The sequence below is a fragment of the Stegodyphus dumicola genome, chromosome 8 (genome assembly GCF_044657685.1).
Source record: "Stegodyphus dumicola isolate Sdum_Otavi_A_Nest chromosome 8, ASM4465768v1".
NCBI lineage: Eukaryota > Metazoa > Arthropoda > Arachnida > Araneae > Eresidae > Stegodyphus > Stegodyphus dumicola.
In genome coordinates this window covers 112,714,060-112,737,069 of record NC_140775.1, presented here as the reverse complement: position 1 = coordinate 112,737,069, position 23,010 = coordinate 112,714,060, and the positions used below count along the sequence as shown (strand labels likewise).

Below are 23,010 nucleotides of genomic sequence, written 5' to 3'. Positions count from 1 at the left end.
TATCTCAAACTTTTACTCTTATTTAAATTTTTGGCAAAACTATTTAGTTTCCAAAATCTATTCATTGAACAGGTTTGCACAAGAAATGAGATAATTAAGACACAATAACATGCGGAACAAATACTAATTCAGAAGTCAAACAACAAAAATCAGCGTTATACTTTCAAATTTTCACAGGACTAGTTTTGATGGTTTTACCGAACCACCACTGTTAGCTGCAAAAGCACAAATGAACGAGATAGGATATAATGATCAAATAAGATAAGAAAGCCTGGACAGAAAATAAGTTAGTGGCGCCATCTGTTGATTGAAAAAAGAAGTAAAACATAATTTCTTTAAAGGCCGAAGGCAAAGATGGATTGGAATTAGGATTACACACATTCAAAAAAATCTTTATGTTCTAGTTAACGATCCTAATTCCAATCCATCTTTGCCTTCGGCCTTTAAAGAAATTATGTTTTAGTTTTGGTTTCATCAACAGATGGCACCACTAACTTATTTTATTCCAGGCTTTCTTATCTTATCTGATCATTATATCCTATCTCGTTCATTTGTGCTTTTGCAGCTGATGGTGGTGGTTCGGTAAAACCATCGAAACTAGTCCTGTGAAAATTTGAAAATATAACGCTGATTTTTGTTGTTTGACTTCTGAAATGAGATAATGTCATATCATTTATTTCTCCATGCACAATATAAACTAAGCATTCTCTATGCACCACTTGTTATTAGAATTCCTCAGTATTCCGTATACAGATTGCTCTGTTTTTTATTATTTAAACTAAAATGTTAAAAAATAGTAGAGAAAAAAATTTGGCATTGCAAACCTGAAAAGAGGATTTTTTATTTTTAATTATACATGAATATCTAACTAGAAGCGATTTTAAAATGTAGAAAAATTACGTGCACATGAATAAAATATTTCTTTCTTTCTCAACACTTAATGCTTAATTTAATAAAATATTCTTTCTCTTTTTTACTCCAATGTAAAAGAAATCCCAACTGAATCAAACTTGACATAGCACTGAGGTTTGACTGTGTATATGCACACAGAGAACAACAGTATGGCTGAAACTTCCATTAATGGACACTACAATTTCTTAGGCATTTTCCATTACCAAGTAATTTCTAAGTTCCTGGATCTGCAAAACAGATCATCAGTCTATTTCAACCAAACAAGAGAGAAAAGTGCTGACCGAAAAAATACTGAATTGAGAAATATAAAGAAAGAACTGGTGGGAGGGTTGTAAAAATGAGAGCAGTATGCCAGGACCAATTCCAAAAAGTAAAGAATGAATGCTTAAAACGAATTCCATAAAATAAAAACAGTCTATTCTTAGAATAAACCATGTGCTGAATATTTATTACTTTACTTTTACTGAATTTATTGATATTGATGGAAGTAATAATATATCTAGATGCCGATCTGATTCTTAGTTGATTCTATGCTATGCCATCTAAAAGCAAAGCATTAATGTTAAAAGATGAAATGAAAGTGAGAAACAAAGAAGTTAAAAAAAGCTATAAATAGTAATAAAAGTGCAAAAATAATAAAATTAAGATAAATGATATTAATTCAGTTGGCTTCAACTCATTTCCTTCTCTACATACAGGCAATATTCCTGCAACTGGAAAGCTAAATATATATATATATAAATCTAAGAGAAGTTATTGAATTATGGGAAAGACCAACTTCAAAGCTTCTAACATCTATTTAAAAAAATTCCAGATAAGTCAATATGTGTAATTCAAATGAGTTTATCGCCAAACTATATCAGAACACCTTCAATCGGCTGTAGAACGGAAAGAAAACTTGAAAGCTTGTGCAAAAAAGGCACTTAAAATCTGAATGAATCTTTATTTTAGAGTATTACTGGAAAATAAATGTGCTTAAAAAAAGAAAAATGATACAAGCCAAGACTTTATATGAAAAACTGAAAGTATTTACATCTACAAGTGACAGATGATTTTCAAATAGTAGCTGCTACAGAAAGAAAAAAAATAGCTAAAATATTTCAAGAAAATAAATTGGTATGCACTGTATGGCCAGCAAATCAGCTGAGACAGCATCTGTATTTATAGCAATTGAGTATGACTCAGATATGTAAAAAATAAATAAAAAGGTGGCTAACTTTTCATGAATAATACTGTAATCTATGCAAACACAGTTGATATGAAAAACGTAATTATATTGTTTCCCCATTTAACCTTACATCTGTGTACCAACTCTCTGTTCAAGGAATAATTTGAGAATTAAGATTCACTGAACTAAGAAAAAAGTGCTATTGCATCATATTTTACTAAAAATTTCAACCAATCTAGATAACCAGGTATCAACAAAATCTGTTATCCTTTTTTAAAATGGCTTACTAGGTTATTACAATTTGTTAATTCAAGCAGTGTTCAAATGTGTTTCTTGAAGGTGATACTTATTTTAATTTTACCAATTTGATTATGATCAGAAAGAGAATCAAATAACAAAAGGTCTTTTTTAGAAGAACTTTTTAATGTAAACTTAATACTGTAAATTATATAGCAGTTGATAAAAATTTATGTACAGAAGAACCAAGCTCAGAAATAAAATATTTCACAAAGAAAAATAAAGAAAGAAGATAATGTAAAAGAAAACACACAACTGAGGCAAATAATGTGCCAAATAGCATAGATACAGCGAAATACTTAGGGCCTAATATTATTTATGTAACCACTGGGATTTTGATGACTTGACAAACTGAAAATTCTCCTTGAAGAGAGAGAAGCAGGGGAAAACCTTCAAGTAAAAGAAACTGTTTTTGAAATTATCTCTAATAAATATAACAATGTATATTTGCTATGCTTTCTTCATAAAAAACAGGAAATCCATTGTTTTCCTTTTACTCTACATTTTTTATTTTATGTAATAATTTTCAAATTAAATCATTAATATTTAATTATATATATTTTTACTATTATTTATGGTATTGCATTCTTATTTCTGTAATTTTAATACCTTCCATTCATAGCACAAATCATTTCCAGATGTTCCATTAAGCAAAAAACTCCTGATAACAGATAAATGCCTTAGTCCCATGTATTAATAGCAGGTTCAGCCATATAATACTTATAAGCTGAATAACACTAAGTAATCTTCATTAGAAATACTTCAGATCAATAAATAGTATACACACACATACACACACAAATATATATAGAGTAACCCCCTGAATTACATAAATAATGCTTATATCAGTCTATATGTAGCTTTAATTTGTAAATTGCTTAATTGAAACTTTATAAGTAATTGCAGTATTTTTTACTATTATAACATATAAATATAGATGTTTATAAGTTGCACAATATTATTTTATATATGAAATATCATGCAACAGTATTTACTTAAATATAAATTATAAAAAATATTAAATATATATAAAAGAATGTAAAGACAAAGGGAAATTATGCATTTCAAATAGAGTCTCTTGACAGTTAATTGAGCTCTACGGTGGGAGAACTGGAACTAAGGACAAACGGTTGTGAACAGAAATATTGTTCTCTGGAAATTTCTACCCCTGTTAATGTAGAAAGCCTAAAAAAGTAGCAATTATATAAGTTGTCATCTTGATTTTGTCATAAAAGGCATGCCACAAACATGCCGAGAGTAGATTGTGTGGTCACATGCCTTTTGTGTTCATAGATGACCTCGTAGCTAGGATGGCTGTTAAAATTCTCAAAATTCATTGGTTTTTAATTCTGATGGCACCATATCTATTAGGTTAAAATCCTCAGAAAGTCCTTTTGTTGTAAATTTTTAACACTAGAACCGGAGATGGGGTCATTTTGACCCAAAAGCAATTTTGTTTCCGATTTTCTCAAAAAGTTACTAATGGAATTGTAAAACATTTCTTGACTTTTCCTATTTTTATACCAATAATAATCTGTGAAAATATAATACGTTAAATACTTCTTCTTCTTCTTTTTTTTTAATACTTATACCTAAAACTGCGGAATGGGTCATTTTGACCCCATTATAATCACAAATACTAAATTTGCAATTCAATGTTTCCTGAAATGGGAAAAGCTTTTTCAGTCCCCTTTCTATTTCCCAGCAGTAAGTAGAACAATACTTCACGGCCAGTAGACTGTTACTGATAACAGAAGAGCAGCTGAGAATTTTGTTGTAGTAGTAGTAGTCAGTGTTGCAGACCCCACCCACTCCCATTATCATTCCGTATGGAAAAAATGCCTCTGGTTAGCGTATTCAAGGAATGTTCTCTCTCAGATATTTTTTGTTTTAGCCTATTGAATAGAATGTAGTGCAATACTACCATAGTCAATGCGGTAGTCTAACGGGCACACATCTGGTTCTTTATGACTGCACAACTGGTTGTTCGCATTGCCCTGGAGATAGGTTGAGTGTACCAGCTTGTTCGATTTTTGCCACCTTGTTTACACACGGAGATAAAATTGATCTTAGGTGAAAATGGCTGGAAGAAATATGCATAAATTAACAGTTAGTGAGAGCCTTGAATATATGCGGCAATTATCGGAAAATGAATCCAAAAATGATAATGATGAAGAAATTGCTTTCAGCAATGATGAATATGTGCCTCCAGATGAAGAAACATTTCCTCGGATGAAGATACCATATCTAATTTTCCTGTTCAATGTACTAGCAGAAAAACCACTTCTGAGATGAAAAAACAATGTGTAAATAAATGTAAAAAGTTATCGGATTCAAATCCAGATAAAATGAACTCTGGAACTTTTGTTACAAATGATGGAACGTGTTGAGAAAGCATCACCTCTGGAAGTTGTATGTGTGGAAGAATTGCTGAACATAATGTTTTCAGAGAAAAGAGTGGCCCAACCAGTTATGCAAAGCAAAATATTGAAAATAGCTATGCAATTAGTTCATGGAGGCTACTTATAGATGAGCCTATGTTTTGTCATATCATAAATTGTAGAGAAGAAGAAGCTCACAGGCAACTGGGAAAAAATGAATGGTCAACAACTTTAGATGAACTAGATGCTTTTATATCAATTTTGTATGCTCGAGGTATATACGGTGCAAATAATCTAGAGCTTGATAGTCTGCGTTTCACCTTTTTTCCACAATACTATGGCGAGAGATAGATTCAGAGAACTTTCTGCCATTCAACATAAAAACCACACGATCTGAATGCCTTCAAACAGATAAATTCTGTTTCATTTCTGAAAAAAATCAATAATTTGCTATAAACCAGAACCATATATAACTATTGGTGAACAGCTGTTTCTGTCTAAAGCTAAATTTTGTTTCACACAATATATGCCAAGTAAACCAGAGAAATCTGGCATCAAGTTCTGACTTGCCGCTGATGTTGATAGTAAATACGTGCTCAATGGTTTTGGTATTTGGGTAAAGATGAGGAACATCCTGAAAAACCTATCTCTCTCTGAATACATCATTTTGAGTTTGATAGAACCTTTCAAAAATAAAGAAAGAAATATCACTACAGATAATTTTTTCACTACAACTAAATCTGTACCAAATGTTAAAAACTAAGAACACTAGTTTAACTGGAATGATGAAACAAAATTGGAAAGAAGTATCTGAATTTGTGGAAAAAAAGTAAAGATGCCATTATACGATACATTGTTACTGGGGCATGATGATATAATTTTGGCAGTTTATCAGGGAAAAACCAGCAAAAACGTCTTATTATTGAGCTCCCTTCATCCCACAGTTAACAATACATATCACAGTTAAGTTGATATCCCACAGTACAAAATCCCACAGTTAAGTCGATATCGACAATAATCACGAAAAAGAGCTTCCACAAACAATATCATCTTAAAACTTAACAAAATTTGGTGTTGACATTGCCGACCAAATGGCTCGGAAATATTCTGTGAAGGCAGGATCAAGGAGGTGGCCAGTTCATGCATTCTACAATATTCTTGATATTGCAGGGATTAATTCATGGATTTATATAAAGAAGTTGCTGGGAAAAAACTTATGAGGAGAGAATATCTTCAACAACTCATTGAACAGTTGCATAGCGCATATATTCACAAAAGAAAGTACAAGCCAGATACACAGACAAAAGCGGATACTACTGAACAATATCGCAGATACAAAAAAGGGTTCATTGCCAAACTTTCAAGTGTAGAAACAAAACTGTAGATACTTGTTTTGACTGTAAAATACCGATATGTGGAAAGTGTACAAAATATATATATAAAATAATATAATAATATATATATAAAAAGAAGTTGCCCAAAATGTGCATGAATTGTGTAGGAAGTTTTGACTGATAAAAGAAACTAAACATTTCTATTAAAGTTGTCTCTATATTTTACTAACTGTACACAATATTCCATATTTTAATATCTTATTATTTTTTATCACTTATTATAACAATTTAATGTTAAAAATGAATAAATGTCATTGCCAAATAATTACAGCGTACTTTTAACATAACAACATAGGTTTTTATTAATTGGAGTTAATTTAACCCAGCCCGTGGTCTTAGGTATACCAAAACTGCCACTGTTCTAGTGTTAAATGCCTGGAACTCGTGATTCAACTGCCACATTATTTACTTCAAAATGCCTCCAACTGAATAAAATCAATATTAGGAAACTTTTCATAATAACATAAAAGAATCTTTTTAACATCAAAATTATCCCTACTTTCAGCTCTAACTACTCTGCCAATTGCCTACATGGCTCTGATGCTTGTGATAATTCTTGTGTCAACTCAACAGTTTCAGTTTGAATGTTACAATTATGTGCCTTACACAAGTCATGCATTATGCAAGTCAAGGGATTACTGTACAGCTAGAAATACAAATGCATAACACAGAAACAGAAACTTAACTAAATTTACAACAATATAAAAAATTTTAAAATGCTGTCCGAAATGATTCTAAAATGTTACATAGATTAAAAAACTAGTAGAAAGCTGAAGCTCTCCTTTATTGGATTAAAAAGCATTTCACTAATTTTGGTTAAGAATACTGTTAAAAAGAAATTAAAAATTATCCTGATTAATATGACAAAAATAAGATTTACTTATATATACAAATACAATAATGATAATAATAATAATAAATAATGCAAAACAAAAAAGTGTACATACCTGTATAAAAAATAAAATATGAAATTTTGTGGAAAAACAAAACATTTATGCAAAACTGAATCATTTAAATTAAAAACATATATTAAAAAAGCTATAATGCATTGAAGAAAATATTTTAAAACATTGACTAGATATAAGATCTTAAAATATAGGTTGATGTAACAGCTCTGTTTCTAGCTTGTCCATCTGAAGGGTTAATGGAGAAGCAATAAAGGATCAGGTTCTAGTGAATTCCCTCTGCAATTAAGTGCTTAACCATTGAGCTACCTAAAACTACTTATGAGTTTAATTTATACTCAACCATGGGTCTAATTTGATACAGACTAGTTCATCAGACCATGATGTGACAACATTTTCCAACTCCTGCCTACTCCAGGCATCTGTTGCCAAGTAGCTGTTTACAGGGGTTTTATTCAGTGTTAATGAAAAATATTAAATTGCAGTCTTGATCAAACCACATCTACGAAGAAATACTCTACCAGCTGATCTAGCTGGAGCCATTAACCAGCTGTGGACAATTTCCAATTAATCATACACTTTGTATTGATCTAGACTAAGTGATCACAGCAAGTTTATAAGCAGGTGCATCTATCACATATTTTTATGAGAAATACCTAGAATCAAGAATAATTTAGGTGGTTCAGTATCACAATAGACTTACACAGCACAAAGCTCTTCACAATGGCAGTAGACTTAACAATCTTAAAGTGAAAGAAGCAATAAACAGTAAAATACATCACAATAAAACAAACAAGAGGAATTATCAATTATTGTCAAATGAGAGGAATTATCAACAAGCAAGTTTATAATTATTATTCAACCTAACATATACAGTGAATGCTCTCATAAGAACCACCTCTAAAAATGACCAGTATTCAAAGGATATAAATAAATACTGGTTTTATATATCAGCTGTCTGAAATGATTTTCTTTACAGAAGACTAAAATCATCTGGAACTATGGGTGATAATTTTAGAGTTTTACCTTAATTTGATTTGCTGTAATATAAATATGATGAGCATTATTTTAAGAAAAGGCATGAAATTGCTTAGTTTCCAAATAAAAATCTTTAAGGATTTTTCCATCCCTGAAAAAATGTTACAATTCTTCCATTCACAGAATGAAAAATGGAAATTTGAAGAACCTTCCAAAGACATCTTTGTGAGGGTTCCAGAATTTTTTAATGTTTAATTGTGGCTGATTATGTGAAAAGGCGTTCTCCACCCTACTGATCCCTTTCTTGCAAACCATGCCAAGATGTTGTGTTATTGTGATAATATAAGTTGAAATACATCAGCTGGATTCAAGTTACTCTGCACCTTACAGAAAAATTAAAAAAAAAATATTTGATTAATATTTCTTGCAATTTTTCTCAATTTTAAACAAACACTAAAATTTTTATATTATGGTAAACATGCCACACTGAAGTTATACAATAACTTAACATATATTTTGCCATTTTTTGTCACTATGTGTGGACATAACATACATATACAATACATATACACCCAGTTATGTTTTTAGACTTGTTTTTTAAATATGATTTTAATTTGACATACTTCAAGAAAAAGTTCTGAGATTTCCTCTGAACACATTGAGTTATGTAGGATTAGCCTAAGTTTTAGTTGCAATACATATGTATACTTAGGCTTTCATTTCATGTTATAAAGTTCATTATATTTTTTTGATTGGTAACTCGCACTTTTTTCCTATCATCTGATTTATCCAACTACACCTTGAATTTAACTTGAAATAGCCAACTATAATTCAAATATTCTTAAGAGATTTAATTCAAGATTTTGATATAATTTACATAAAAATAACTCAATTATTGAGTTTTCCTACCTCATATATATTGATTCTAAACAGGAAACCTCAGTATAAATTTTTCCTGTGAATGGGATTTCTTACAAAATTTGCATTTTTACTGGACTCAACTACTTGATTTCAGAATACATAGAATAGAAACTATATATTCTGATAACAGTTTAATTGAGCCTTTACAAACTGGGAAAAAATAAAGTTCAAATGATTAAGTTTATGAATGGGATTATATTAGCAAGTTTATTTACAATTGTGCATTCATATTTACTTTACAATTAATTAAAGAAATGTAACATTAACAAGCAATGGTTAACATGACAAGTTATATAGTAAGTAAAATTTATTTCATTCATCTTACCCACACAGGAAATTCATGTAAATGTTTCATCTTGAAATTTCAATTTCTACTTTTTATAGATATTATCATAGGTCTTTTCAATTCTGATTTTTTCTTCATTTCAAAATTAACAATCGTTTTTTTAAATATATAAATATATATATATACATATTTATTTAAAAAAATGATATATATATATACATACATACATACATATAAGCTAAAAAATATATAATCAACACAATGGGAAGAAGCTAGAAGCTATTTTGTGGAATGTCTCAGTATAATTTAATGAAATGATTGGCCTTTTTTAATTTTTAATCATAACTGTTTTAACAACTCATAATTATTAGATATTCAGTTCAACAGAAAAGGACAACACATAGGTTATAGAGTTGAGGCAAATAAAAAAATTACAGATGTTAGTTATAAAATAGATACAAATATGTTAATTTTGTAAGCAATAAAAATTTGTTGTTTTAAGTATAACAGTTTCTTGTGCTTTATATGAGTCTTTCCACGATTTTTCAAAAAAATTTTATAAATTTTCCTATAATAATGTTCAGTTTTAAAAATTATCAGTAAGGTACTGAATTTTATGTCCAAAATAATAACTCAATATCTAAAATTACCTTACATGTAAGTATTAAATATTAAGTACAAAATTATGCTACTAAAGACAAGTTAATCATAATAATTAGCCAATTCAGAGTTAATGCTAAATATTAACCATCTGGTCTCAAAACTTGTCACTGTATCATGAACAGAGAACGACATTACATTCAAAATCTAGGTCTGTCCTACACAGCAAATTTCAAATGCAAAAATTCATTACATGTTCTCTAAATTTACCTCTTTAAATTTTTATAATTTCATATTGTGCAGATGTGACTTATCAGTTTCAAACAACTGATTACACAAAGTGTCTCATACAAAATCAAGCATTTGATTAGTTTCATAAAACATGAATTATTTACAAAAACATTCAACATGCTTTGTATTTTTAGTTTTTGTAGATGAGGTGCAGTTCCACTGGATGATTGTGAAAATAGCAAGATTTGGGGTTCAAAACTTCCTACCTGTATTATGAAATATTCCAGCATCCTAGGAAGATTAGTGTCTGGATAAGCATCACTAAACAAGCTATTAGTTATTTTTCTTTGATTTAGCTGGATTATTCAATTATGGAAAGCACAATAGCACGACCTGCCGATAGGATAGGATGTTTTCATACTCAATTTTATTATGAAAACTGACCTGCATTATACAGTCAAAAGTCGTTAATTCGGACACCCATAATCCGGAATGATCTATAATCCGGACCTCAAAGCTACAACCTTTCTGCGCATGCGTCGCGTTGACGCATGCGCGTAAGACCATTACCGCTGCGAATTTGCGTGTGCGCGTGCGCAAAATACGTTTATGAAAGCGCGTTTAATGTATAACGGACGGGATAAGCTAAGCTAAAATTATCTAATTATCTATTTCAGTTAATGTTGCAGATTGCGTTGTTCCTTAATCTTCGAATTGGATCCGGATTATTATTTTTTGCAGACTGTTAGAGCAATTTTATAAAAGTAAGCTTGAACTTTCGATTATGTCAAATAGAATTTTCGATATATATTTACTAATATGTAAAGGATATACAAAGCGAAAGTATCTTTCGGAGCCCATTACACAAAAAGTGGAATTGCTGCAAAAAATGGATAAAGGCATATATTTTGTTTATCTAAACTTTAACGCTTGTTTATCTAAACTTTAACGTTTGTTTATCTAAACTTTGTTTATCTTTAACGAGGCGGTGGCGTGCAATGAATTCACTATCCTTATCTTAAGGGCAGATGTTTTTATTTTATTTGGCTTATAATTGCTTACTCAATGTAGTATTTCATCTCGATGTACTCCATCTTTGATATGATTTAAATCAAATGCCTCGCCATTATAAGTCACTTCCGATAGCGAAGAAAGTGACAGAGGTTATTGAAAATGAAAAAATTTCGATTGACAAATTAGTCGGTATTCTCGACATAGCAATTATAGGACGTGAACAGCGGAACTTTGTAACTGAACAAGAAATTATGTCTGTTTATGGAATTAAAGAGAATGTATTATCACATAAAAAACGAATCAACTTAAATAACTTACATTGAAAGAAATGTTTAATAAAGTAAACAAATAAATATTAAGCTTTTTTTTGTAAATTTTGATACCCTTTAGATCATAATTGTTCTTTATTTCGTAAATTACGGTTTTAATTTTATAATTTCTGCATGCCATTTTACCAGATTTAAAGTGATGATCTATAATCCGGAAAAATCGATAATCCGGAATCGCCGGAATTTTTTTAAGTCCCGACGAGTCCGGATTAACGACTTTTGACTGTATTACACATGAGAAAAACCATAAATATTTCCCTCAACTATCCCATTCCATCACTGTAAGAAAATATGAGGCAAATTATTAGACTTTCATAACTTGAATTACACAATTAAGTGATCAATATACATTTTTTTTTGTTTTGTTTTTCTAGTACAATATTGATTTAGAACATAGCTAAATCTTTAAATGCAGTTCATCATAATTTTGAAAAAAGAATAAATGAAACTTTCTAATAATAAATATCCCACATTACAAACTCCTGACCCTAATAGAATTAATGGTCAACATAGGAAAAGTTATGAAAAACATTTAGCTAAAAAAGCAGCAAGAAATGTCACACATTTCGTCATATGGTTCTGTTTATGTATGTTTTCTGATGCCCCTTTTTTAAAAATGTGCTCATTTATTAAGTTTGCATAGCTTTTTATATATGATGCCTATCTGGAAATTTTGTGAAGTTTAAATACTGCTTTCTGACCAATTCTTCAAATATAATTAAGTTTCTTTCATAAAAGCAAGTCAGTGCAGAACATAATGACAAGTCGATCTCAGTCTTTATGTTGTCTAATGCCTTTTTATTTTTCTTTTTAAATGGGCACAATTATTAAGTTTGGATAGTGTCTTACACAGGATGCTTACCTAGAAATTTTATGAACCCTGAGTTCTATTTTCTAATTCTTCAAACATAATTAAGCTTCTTTTGTAAAAGAAAGTAAGCGCAGGCTAGGACGACAAATTGATCACAGTCATTGTGTTCATCATGTTACTCTAACAGTGACAGCATGGATGTAAATTTAATAATTTATGTTTATAAAGCATGAAACAGTAGGTTGTATGGGACACTCTGTATTACCAATAAAAATTATTGTTATTGAAATTAATAAATTGCCTCTAAATGTTATTACACCCTTACAAAATATCTTTTTTAAAGCCATTCTTAATAATCTAATATTACATTTATTAACCTAAAGTTAATAGTAAGTGATGATTAGACATTAATCAATGAAACGAATTATTAAGACAGTTGCAGAAGATAAAATAAAAAACATAAAATACACTTGTGACAAGCCCATCCAATCAATCAAAGCTCCACTCATAGAAGAAAAGATTAATTTTCCAGCAACTTCAACAGATGACAAAACAGAATAATGTGTGGCTTGGAAAGTAGGAGGAGCCTTCAATGAACAAGACATCATCAGAGTGAAAACTGAGGTTGTTACTAAACCAGCAGTGAATTCTAGAGCACAAAGACTTGCTGCACTGAAAACTAAATAAATAAGTAAGTAATATCAATAATAACATTTTATTTATTAAATAAGATTTTAAAATTTCATAATAATTTTAGGAACAAAATTTTAAAAACATATGTCAAAAAAATTTAATGAAATACATGAAAAATTTGAACATAAAGAAATTGAATTATTTTGGAGACATATCATGTTTCTTTGATTTCTAAGATATATTTTTTCTTTATTACATACCCTGTAAGGTATATTTCAATTTTATACAGTTATTTTAAGTTTATGCTTCTTTTCTATAGTATCTAGCTTCAACTTGCAACTCCCTATCAGTATGAGTTTTTAGAATCACATTAAATGGAAATGAGAAGGAGAATAGTATTTAAGTCAAGTTCAACTGACTTCTCCAGAGAGAGTGAGGATTCCTGAGTTGCACATGTTGGCCTTTGAACTACATCTCTCTAAGCTGTTACTAAGCTCGGCCATAATACGTGCCTTTTGATAGTTACCTGGCTAATTTAATATTACTGGTCAACTAGTTTAGAATTATGCTAGCTTTGGCTAAACTCTTTAGTTAGTCATTAGTTAATTCTTATTTCTTATATTTTGAGTTTAAGCCCAAGTGGAAGCTTTGCAGTACACCTTGAGAAAGAAGCCAACTGTTAATGTTACTCTGAGTGAAATAAAGGTTAATTAACCCTTCTTGAGTTTATGTTTCTGCTCTTGGACTTAAACGATTATTCGCTTAGCAGTTCACTAGGTTACTCAACACTTAACAGAATAAAAGTGAGGAACTCTATAACCCATATAGCAGACCTTAATTGCTGTGACATTACAGCGATATCCCAATGTTACATTTTTGTCACATTGCATTTGTGACCACAATATGCCACAGAGATGTCACACTGTGATGTGGATGTGAATGTCGCACAGATGTCACATACATGTCACTGCAAACATTTAACGTGATCACAAGAAATTTCTCAGTCTTCCGCACCCTGACCTTTCTCACAAATTCTTCTTTAATGGGAGGTATTCCTGCACACTGAACTTGATCCCCCCACTCCCTATTCATTGTTAAATGTTTCAATAAACCTTTTGACATAAATAATTTTTTATGCTAACAGCTTACAATTTTAATTATTCATTTTTATTAAAAATATTAATAGTTTATAGTATGTTTTTACTTGGTGTGATACTAAGAAACTGTGGAGCTATATTTTGTGATGAATGCATATACCGTCTACTGTATCTAGTATTATCAAGAGAGACTGATCAAAGAGTTCATACCACTTTTTGTCTCGAGGATTTTTTATGACCATTTTTTCACTTCTGTGTCTTCTGTTAACTGAATATCTTTGTCACTGCTAAACTTTGAAGTGAGCACTATTTATTGTACATTGATGTAAATAAACAGTGTTCACTTCAAAATTTAGCAGTATCAATAATAATTCATGTATAATAATAGAGCAAAATTTAAAAGCTATGAACAAAAAGATATTATGGTTTGACAACTGATTCACTTTCATCTGTATTATCAAGAGTGCAGAAGCATGGGCATTAGCAAAAGTTTTCTCTCATTTTTGTCTAACTGCTTAGAAATTTTAATTTAGGAAATCAGTATTATTTGCTAGATTAATTCAATTTCTATTGCTTTTAATATTAAAAGATAATGTGAAAAAGGAATTTATTTTATGCATTTTACTGCAGTATTTTGCATAGTACTCTGCTATTTTCCAAAATTAATTTCAAAGATTAATTAATTACTTCCATGCATAGAACCTTGCATCATATTACAGATGATGCCATATTTCCATAACCAGGTTCTATGTATATACAATAAAATGTTTAATTATTATAATTTTACAAACTGCACATTACTTTACAATGCTGAACTCCTTCACATTTCCTTTATGTAAATTTCTGAGATTATTTCTAAAATTTATTACATTAGTTATTTCCTTCCCATAAATTATGTCATGCTTTTACATATAAGATATTTAACTTGTGTTGTTACAGTAACCCAGTTTCCTTATTAACAGATTTATGTAGAGAAAAATATTTGTTAATTTAGGTTAGAATATTTGAATATGGCAAAACACACAAGAGTTGCTAATCTAAGAGGAGGAATACCTTCATGGAGGACATTTTAAAGATTTGTTTATTTTATTCGGCTATGTTAAAGCATTTAAGAGCTATCTGCCTAAGAAGAGGAATTTCTAAGGGAAACTGGCTCATATACATTACACATGAGGAAAACCATCAAAATGCCCACGTAGCCAACCTGTTAGCTGGGATTCGAACCCCTGACTAAACTACCAACGTTTAGTGGCTTTACCGCTTTGCCACCAGTGGACTAGACTTTTAAAAGAAAATAGCTCATATTTATACATACATACTGAAATATTGAAACCATGACAACAAACTGTGCAAAAGTATTTCTTGCTTAGAAATTAAAGGAATATAACTAAATTAAATTTTTAAATAGATACATTAATTATTTAAATGATAACACTATAAAAATAAGAAAATTACGTTTCATCTGTACTTGAAGTAAATGTAATATGTGAAGGAAGTTAAACTCTCACGTGTGACAAAAAAGTGTAATATTAATTTGTGTACAAAAGTACAAGTTGTTTCATTTTATAAAGAAATTGAATTTAAAACTGTATATTAACAGAATTCAACTGTAATGAAAATTAGTATAAATAGAAATATAAATTTAAGTCATGCCGACAGACTTTATCCGAAATAATAATTTTATTTTAAATGAATGTATGTCACTTCTACTTCAAGATACTTTATTTTATCATTAGAAATTTAAAAATTACAACTAAACCTTTAATTACGTCTACTTAATTATCTAATCTAATCATATCCAGTTTTACTTTGTTGCATCATTTGCAGAAATGGACAATGGAAAGATATTAATTTCTGAAATAATATTAGATTAGAAAAAAGATTAGGAAAATTAAGAAAATTAAGAAAGAAATCTTTCACAAAGGAATTAAAAAAATTTTATTGTGATAACTTGGAAATTTGCATATTATAAAATACTGGTTTATTAAAATGAAGCCTTTGCCACCATCCAAAAAAAGAAAAACCTATTTTAAGGAAAAATATAACTTCATGGAATTCTTTTTATTGGAACAGACCTCGTGTTTTGTGTCACATTCAAACAAAAAAATAAATTTATATTGGAAATTTGTTTATAGCAGAATCAATCCTGAAGAGTCAGTCAAAGTATTTGAAAACTCAAGATAATTATGATGCCTTTTACCATAAAATAAATATTTCTTTTACATAATAGAAAGAAATAGTAGGTAAAAGAAAAGTTTTATATTTTTGTAATTTTTTTTATTTTAATGAAAGTTGTAAATTTATGTACCCAAGAAATGAAATCATTTTTCGCCAGTAATACAATACAAAATATGCCTTCTTTCTGAGAAAATTATGTAGTAGAATTATGTTTATGTAAATGTAACCAATTTCCATTTTAACTGCTTAATGACAGAATTTATATTAAAAATTATGCCAAAAATCCCTGATTCCTTTAATACCATTTTTATTATCTACAGATATCACTAGATGTAGTTTAAGGAAAAAAAAAATTTGAGGGGAAAAACAAGATATTTATTATGGTTCATGGCATTACCCGAGTTAACTCAGGCTTCAATGAAGCAGCCAAAAAAAAAAAAAAAAAAAAAATCTAGCCCAAAGTAACACAGAACTGTAGTTTAGGTAATAATAGATAATAAGAGCTAAAGTAAAAATCAAGTACATACATTTTATGATTTATAAATGTCATTGACAGTATGGTACAGTCTGAAACATTGTGTAACACATAGCGGCACATTACAGTCTGGATAATAATACCGCCATTATCACTCGAGGGTAATTACTTCGAGCGGGTAATCACAAAAGCCGCTTGGATCTCTCCCACAGCTAAGAAAACATGTGCATGGCACAGTGTCGATTGCCACTCGATATTACAGGCAATGGCATTAAATATCCGTAAAATTTTCAGTGCTCATGTGTTGCTAACTGCCCATAGAAGATGCTGCACCTTGTCTTTTTTTCAGTAGTGTAGGAATAAACTGTGAACTGTAAGATGTTAGACGTTTGGCTGTATTTTTGATTTAATGTTTCTGCACGTCGTTTCGTAACGTCGAAATAAAAACTTTTTTCTTTTAAGATGTAGAATTTTATTGAACAGATTTCACAAAATAAAAATCAGCAAGCTTAATCTGGGCAAGAAATTTAGGAAGGAACAAAGGTAAATGAGACCTTTTTCCTCAAATTTTAGAACGAGGAATTTTTAAATACTAAGAAATTAAAAGTTTTTAAGAGTTCTCTATACTCATGTTAACTCATTCATAGGAAAATCTATCTCGGGCAGGGTTGTTAAGCAGTTAACCAAAATAAATAAATAAAATGAAGTTTTAATTGCTTAAATTCTAAAATGAAAGACATAAACATGTTTTTGTATTTACTGTGTTAAACATAAATAAAAAAAAAACTAATTTTTATGTTAAAGAAATCATATAATCTATTTCTCTTCAATTAAAAGAATACTAACAAAATGTTTCTTGAATTCTAATTTAGTAATAATATATATCAATGGGTTTTTGCCACTTTATTCTGATTTAAAAAAAAAAAAAATCAAATGAACACTTTAAAGAAAGTCCACTTGTCCAGAATCAGAGATATGCCATCAGATTTTAAAATTTGAAAGAGATCTCTTAATTGTTTCTCCTAAATATTTTTACTATCTTTTAAATCCTTATTAATGCAGTATTTGTGCTCCATTACTGCCAAGTGCCTGAGTTGCCGCAAAATGGCTTGTGTTGTACAGATTCATTTAGATTAAAATTAACAACTTTTTAAAAGTATGCATTGTAAAATGTAATACCTTCATATTATTTAAATCAAAGCAAAAAAAACTGAAATCCTATAAAAGACTTAATTAATTTTTAATAACATATAAATAATAAATAATTCATGTAACTAGAATTTTGGATATCTTATTTTGTGTAACTGGAACTCCCTCCGAGCAAGAATGCGTGCACCTCATATTACCTCATCTTTACTCCAAAACATATTTTTGAAATTCTCCTCTTTACTCTAAAGTCATATTAAAATAATTCAAAATGAAGTTAAAAAATAGTTCTGATTTCATGATTTCATTCTATATTTACAGAAATTTGTGGATAGCAAAGAATCTTCTTTGATTTTCTTGCGATTCTACAAAATTCATGCATCTATGCTATCTTTTTTTACTCTAATTGTTTCATTCTTAAGAATAATTTTTAAATTTCACTTTAATTATTATACACTAATTATTGCTGTTATTATTAACATCAGTATAGAATAATCAGTATAGAAATAAGTGTTTGCACCCCATATGTGTTCATTAAAATATGGAACTTAGGAAGTTTGTTGTATAAACAGCTGAGTTTCATTCAGTTTACCATATGAGGTATTAATAGAACTTAAGCATTGCTATGAAAGTTTATAGTACAGCATATATTCTCAGAAATGAGTAATGCAAATTCCCCATTATTCAGCTTTGATAACAATATTTGTTTTATGAACTGGAATAATTAATTCGTGCAAATTCGTTATGCTTTTGCATGATAAACTGCGTGAAACTACATTAAATTTAAACTTTAACTATTAAGGGAGTAACAAAATGTGCTTATGAAATGAAGAAATTCCCAAACAATTGATTCACAGTAATCAGCTAATGAAACAAATTATATGATATTTTTACTTAATACAATTATTTAAATACATTGAAACTCTGCAGTGTAAAAGAAAAAATTATTTTAAATTTACAGTTTAAAAATCATATAAAATTGTAATTTTTTGATGCAGAAATAACGGTAAAAGAGAATGCACATTTTATATATCTAAATATAAATTTTCTGTAATTTAATTTCCAGACCCAAATTTTCAATTCACTGATTTTCGTAGCAATAACTATTCATGCAGCATTACAGATTAAGTAATAGATCACTAGTTTGAAAACTGCAGTAAAAGATTGCATTGATTTACAAAAGCTTTTTATTCAAAATGAAACATTTCATTATACAAGAAAAAGTTTAAACAGGTAAATATCCTATAATTATAGTACTAAAACAGTTTTTTTTTAAATCTAATTATCAAATCTAATAATTTACTCCTTTTTCTGAAAGGAAAAAACAGTTAAAGAAAATAGAAAAAGAAAAGAAAAAACAGTATTGAAAGCCAAGCAAAAAATATTGCAAACTAAATAGAATTTTTTTAAATAAATTTCTATTTAGAAAGAGAAAAAAGAAAACAGATGTTAAATTAAGATATAATTAAGTTAATAAGCTTATAATAAGAACTCAGATTTTTAATACAATTTAGAAATTTTGGAAAAGTGTGAAGTGTCTTTAAACATTAAATTATAAAGAAAGCAAAATTAGGTAGCTTCTGGACAGATAATACTCAAAAGTATCACAATATCATACATTTAAAAAATTACCATATGATCACTTTTGGATCATATAATTTTGGATCATTGGATCATGCTCTGCATTTGCAGATACCTTTTAATGTTTATAATGTTTTACACAGATATGTAATAAATCATAAAAGGATCACTGTTATATAATCTTAATAGGATGAGGTACAACCTTAATGTGACGAGAAAATTTCATGATTATATTGAATATATACAATTTAAAAATTTAGCATATTACGGAAATATATACATACTTGCCAACCTCCTACTCTAAAAAAATCAGAAGATTTTTTTTAATGAAAAAAAGGTTTCTTAAATAATAAAAATATGTAGAAAGAAAAAATATTTTTAATAATAAATTAACTTTAAATGGTAAATAATTAATACAGTCAAAAGTCGTTAATCCGGACTCGTCGGGGCTTCGGCGATTCCGGATTATCGATTTTTTTGGATTATAGATCATCAGTTTAAATCTGGTAAGATGGCATGCAGAAAATATAAAATTAAAAATATGAAACTGTAATTTATGAAATAAAGAACAATTATGATCTAAAGGGTATTAAAATTTACAAAAAAAAGCTTAATATTTATTTGTTTACTTTATTAAACATTTCTTTCAATGTAAGTTGTTTAAGTTGATTCGTTTTTTATGTGATAATACATTCTCTTTAATTCCATAAACAGATATAATTTCTTGTTCAGTTACAAAGTTCCGCTGTTCACGTCCTATAATTGCTGCGTCGAGAATACCGACTAATTTGTCAATCAAAATTTTTTCGTTTTCAATAACCTCTGTGTCACTTTCTTCACTATTGGAAGCGAATTATAATGACGAGGAATTTGATTTAAATCATATCAAAGACGGAGTACATCGAGATGAAATACTACATTTAGTAAGGAATTATAAGCCAAATAAAATAAAAACATCTGCCCTGAAGATAAGGATAGTGCTGACAGATCAACTTCCAATTTATTGCGCACCGCGGCGTTAAAGATAAACAAAGTTTAGATAAACAAACGTTAAAGTTTAGATAAACAAAGGATATGCCTTTATCCATTTTTTGCAGCAATTCCACTTTTTGTTTAATGGACTTCGAAACATACTTTCACTTTGCAGATCCTTTACATATTAGTAAATATATATCAGAAATTCTATTTGACATAATCGAAAGTTCAAGCTTACTTTTATAAAATTGCTCTAATAGTCTGCAAAAAATAATAAGCCGGATCCAATTCGAAGATTAAGGAACATCGCAATCTGCAACATTAACTGAATTAGATAATTTTAGCTTGGCTTATACCATCCGTTATGCATTAAACGCGCATTCGTAAACGTATTTTGCGCATGCGCACATGCATATTTGCAGCCGTAAAGGTCTTACGCGCATGCGTCAATGCGATGCATGTGCAAAAAGTTTGTAGCTTTGAGGTCCGGATTATGGATGTCCGAATTAATGACTTTTGACTGTATATGAAAGTTCAGTTGTTATTTCTTAAATGCAAATAATATAAAAAATACATTAAAAAAGTTTTATTACTTGTACATTCTAATAATAGAAGAATACTGCAATAAGTTTTCCTAATCATTAAATAATACTTTAACCAGATAACTAATCATTGATTGCTAAATATGAATTAATGTAATCCTGCACTGTAGAACTATGTTAAGAACATCGAATGATGGCAAAATGGAGCATACAAAGAAGCAAAAAGCTTTGTTCAGGTCCAAAGTTAAAAAGACAAAAGCATAAATTTTCATTCTTCACAAGATAAACTTGGCAATAATCAGAAAATGTGTACCATGTCAAGGCATTATAATATAACAAGAGGAATATATCTAGAAGGATAACTTTCATATATCAGTTTTTATGAATTTAATGAAGCATTGCATAAATCAGGTAAATGATGAGTATAACTATTTGAAAGGATTGCTTAAAAATAAAATCTCTTAAATTATCTTTATATAAAAAATTTGAAGGACCATGCATTATTTGATTGTGATGTTTAATTTAAAGATATTACTATGGCAGTTAATGCAGCCAGGGCCAGATTACGACTTTAAAGTCCCTAAGCAATATATTTTGGTGCCCTTACATATATTTAAAGCAGTTACCCCCATTCATTCACAGTCTTATTTAACTGCATCATATACTCCATGGTAAAACTGGCAATGGAAAAATTTTGTGGTGCTCTCTTTTTGGGGGAGGGGACTCTAGAACTTTTTGTGATGCTCCCTTTCCTTGATGCCTTAAGCACGTGCATACATTGCTTAAAGGTTAATACAGCTCTGAACAGAGCGTATTTTTTGTTTAATTACAAAGGCGAAGCCAGTAAACATTGACCAACACAAAAATACTGTATGTTAGTTAAATTATATACAAAAGACTAATTTCTTTCTTAGCATGTTAGTTTTATAAGACGATTTATTTTTAATATGAAATGTTATGTGAGATCAGAACCAGGACAAGGGTGTTGTGAGCTCCATGATTTATACTTGTTAATGATATTATCCCAATTACCGTATTTGACGGCATACAAGATGCACTTTTTTTCCTAAATTTGGTCTAAAAAAAGTTACCTGCGTCTTATACGTGAAGGACACAGTCTTATACGTGAAGGTAATTGCATTCAATAATTGTTTATTTGGCTTTTACGAAACGTAAGAACTAAAAGAAACTATGCTATTAAACTTTTTCCCTTGTGTATGGCCATCTAAATAAGGGTGCGTCTTATATGCCGTCAAATATGGTATATGCAGAATTTGTAGTGTTTCCTTCTGCTTCAAATGCAGCAGTCACATCGTCGAAATGTTCTTCAATCCAAGGAAGTAAAGCTCCTTTAATAAAGTTCTCAATAATACCTCGAAATTCTGACATAATTACCAAAATATGATCAGCAGTAAAGAGCTAAAACATCACTTTCTGATGCAAAAGCAATGAACAACTTTGACGAACAAAAGCTAAAAATTCTTCATGTTCCTATCAATGTGAAAGTCCCGTCTGCCAGTGAAACTTTCACGTCAGTTTTGATTAGTGCAATAGGGAGATAAAAATATTGATTATGATAACAGTCACAAAAAAGTATGGAACAACTGGAATCAATGTTAATTGTCGTACCGACATCAACAAGTGCTATAAAAACATATAACGATCAATTATATGGATAGTTCCTTAGAATACGAGGTGTTTAAATGTAACCGCAGGTTATTTACTTCCCGATAAAACTTTCTTGCAAGTTCCGCCCTAATTGTGAATTACGAATTTGAATTTAGAATTTGGATTTATGAATTTGAATTGCCCTAATTACGAATTTGAATTTAGATTTTGAAGAGTGCAGTGATGAAAGAATTAATGATTTTTTAGATCTAAACGCCTTCTGTCAATCAAGAAAAGAGATAATTCACAAACTTCGGAATATTTCCAAAATAATTTAAAGGCGAGAACGACTGAATGAAATAATATTTAGGTAGATTCAATGCAACATTAGTGGTGACAATTGGGATGTGATCTCACTGGATTTTGAAGGTAAATACTGTTAAACTTTTAACCATGAAATTATTAGTAAAGAAACGCTCGCCTATTAGAGCCAATTTTACTAAAACTTTTAATGCCCTGAGTGATTTATTAAATCAGGAAAAACCTAA

General features: G+C 29.4%; 1 protein-coding gene across 1 annotated transcript in view; it reads right to left on the bottom strand.

Annotated features, from left to right (window-relative positions):
• Positions 1-566: 566 nt before the first annotated feature.
• Positions 567-23,010, bottom strand: part of LOC118193579 (solute carrier family 33 member 2-like) — a 48,627-nt gene continuing 26,183 nt past the window's right edge. The window contains exon 4 of the mRNA XM_035364691.2: positions 567-12,906. Coding sequence (XP_035220582.1) covers positions 12,635-12,906 — 272 coding nt within the window. The 3' untranslated portion in view covers positions 567-12,634. The remainder of the gene's footprint in view (positions 12,907-23,010) is intronic.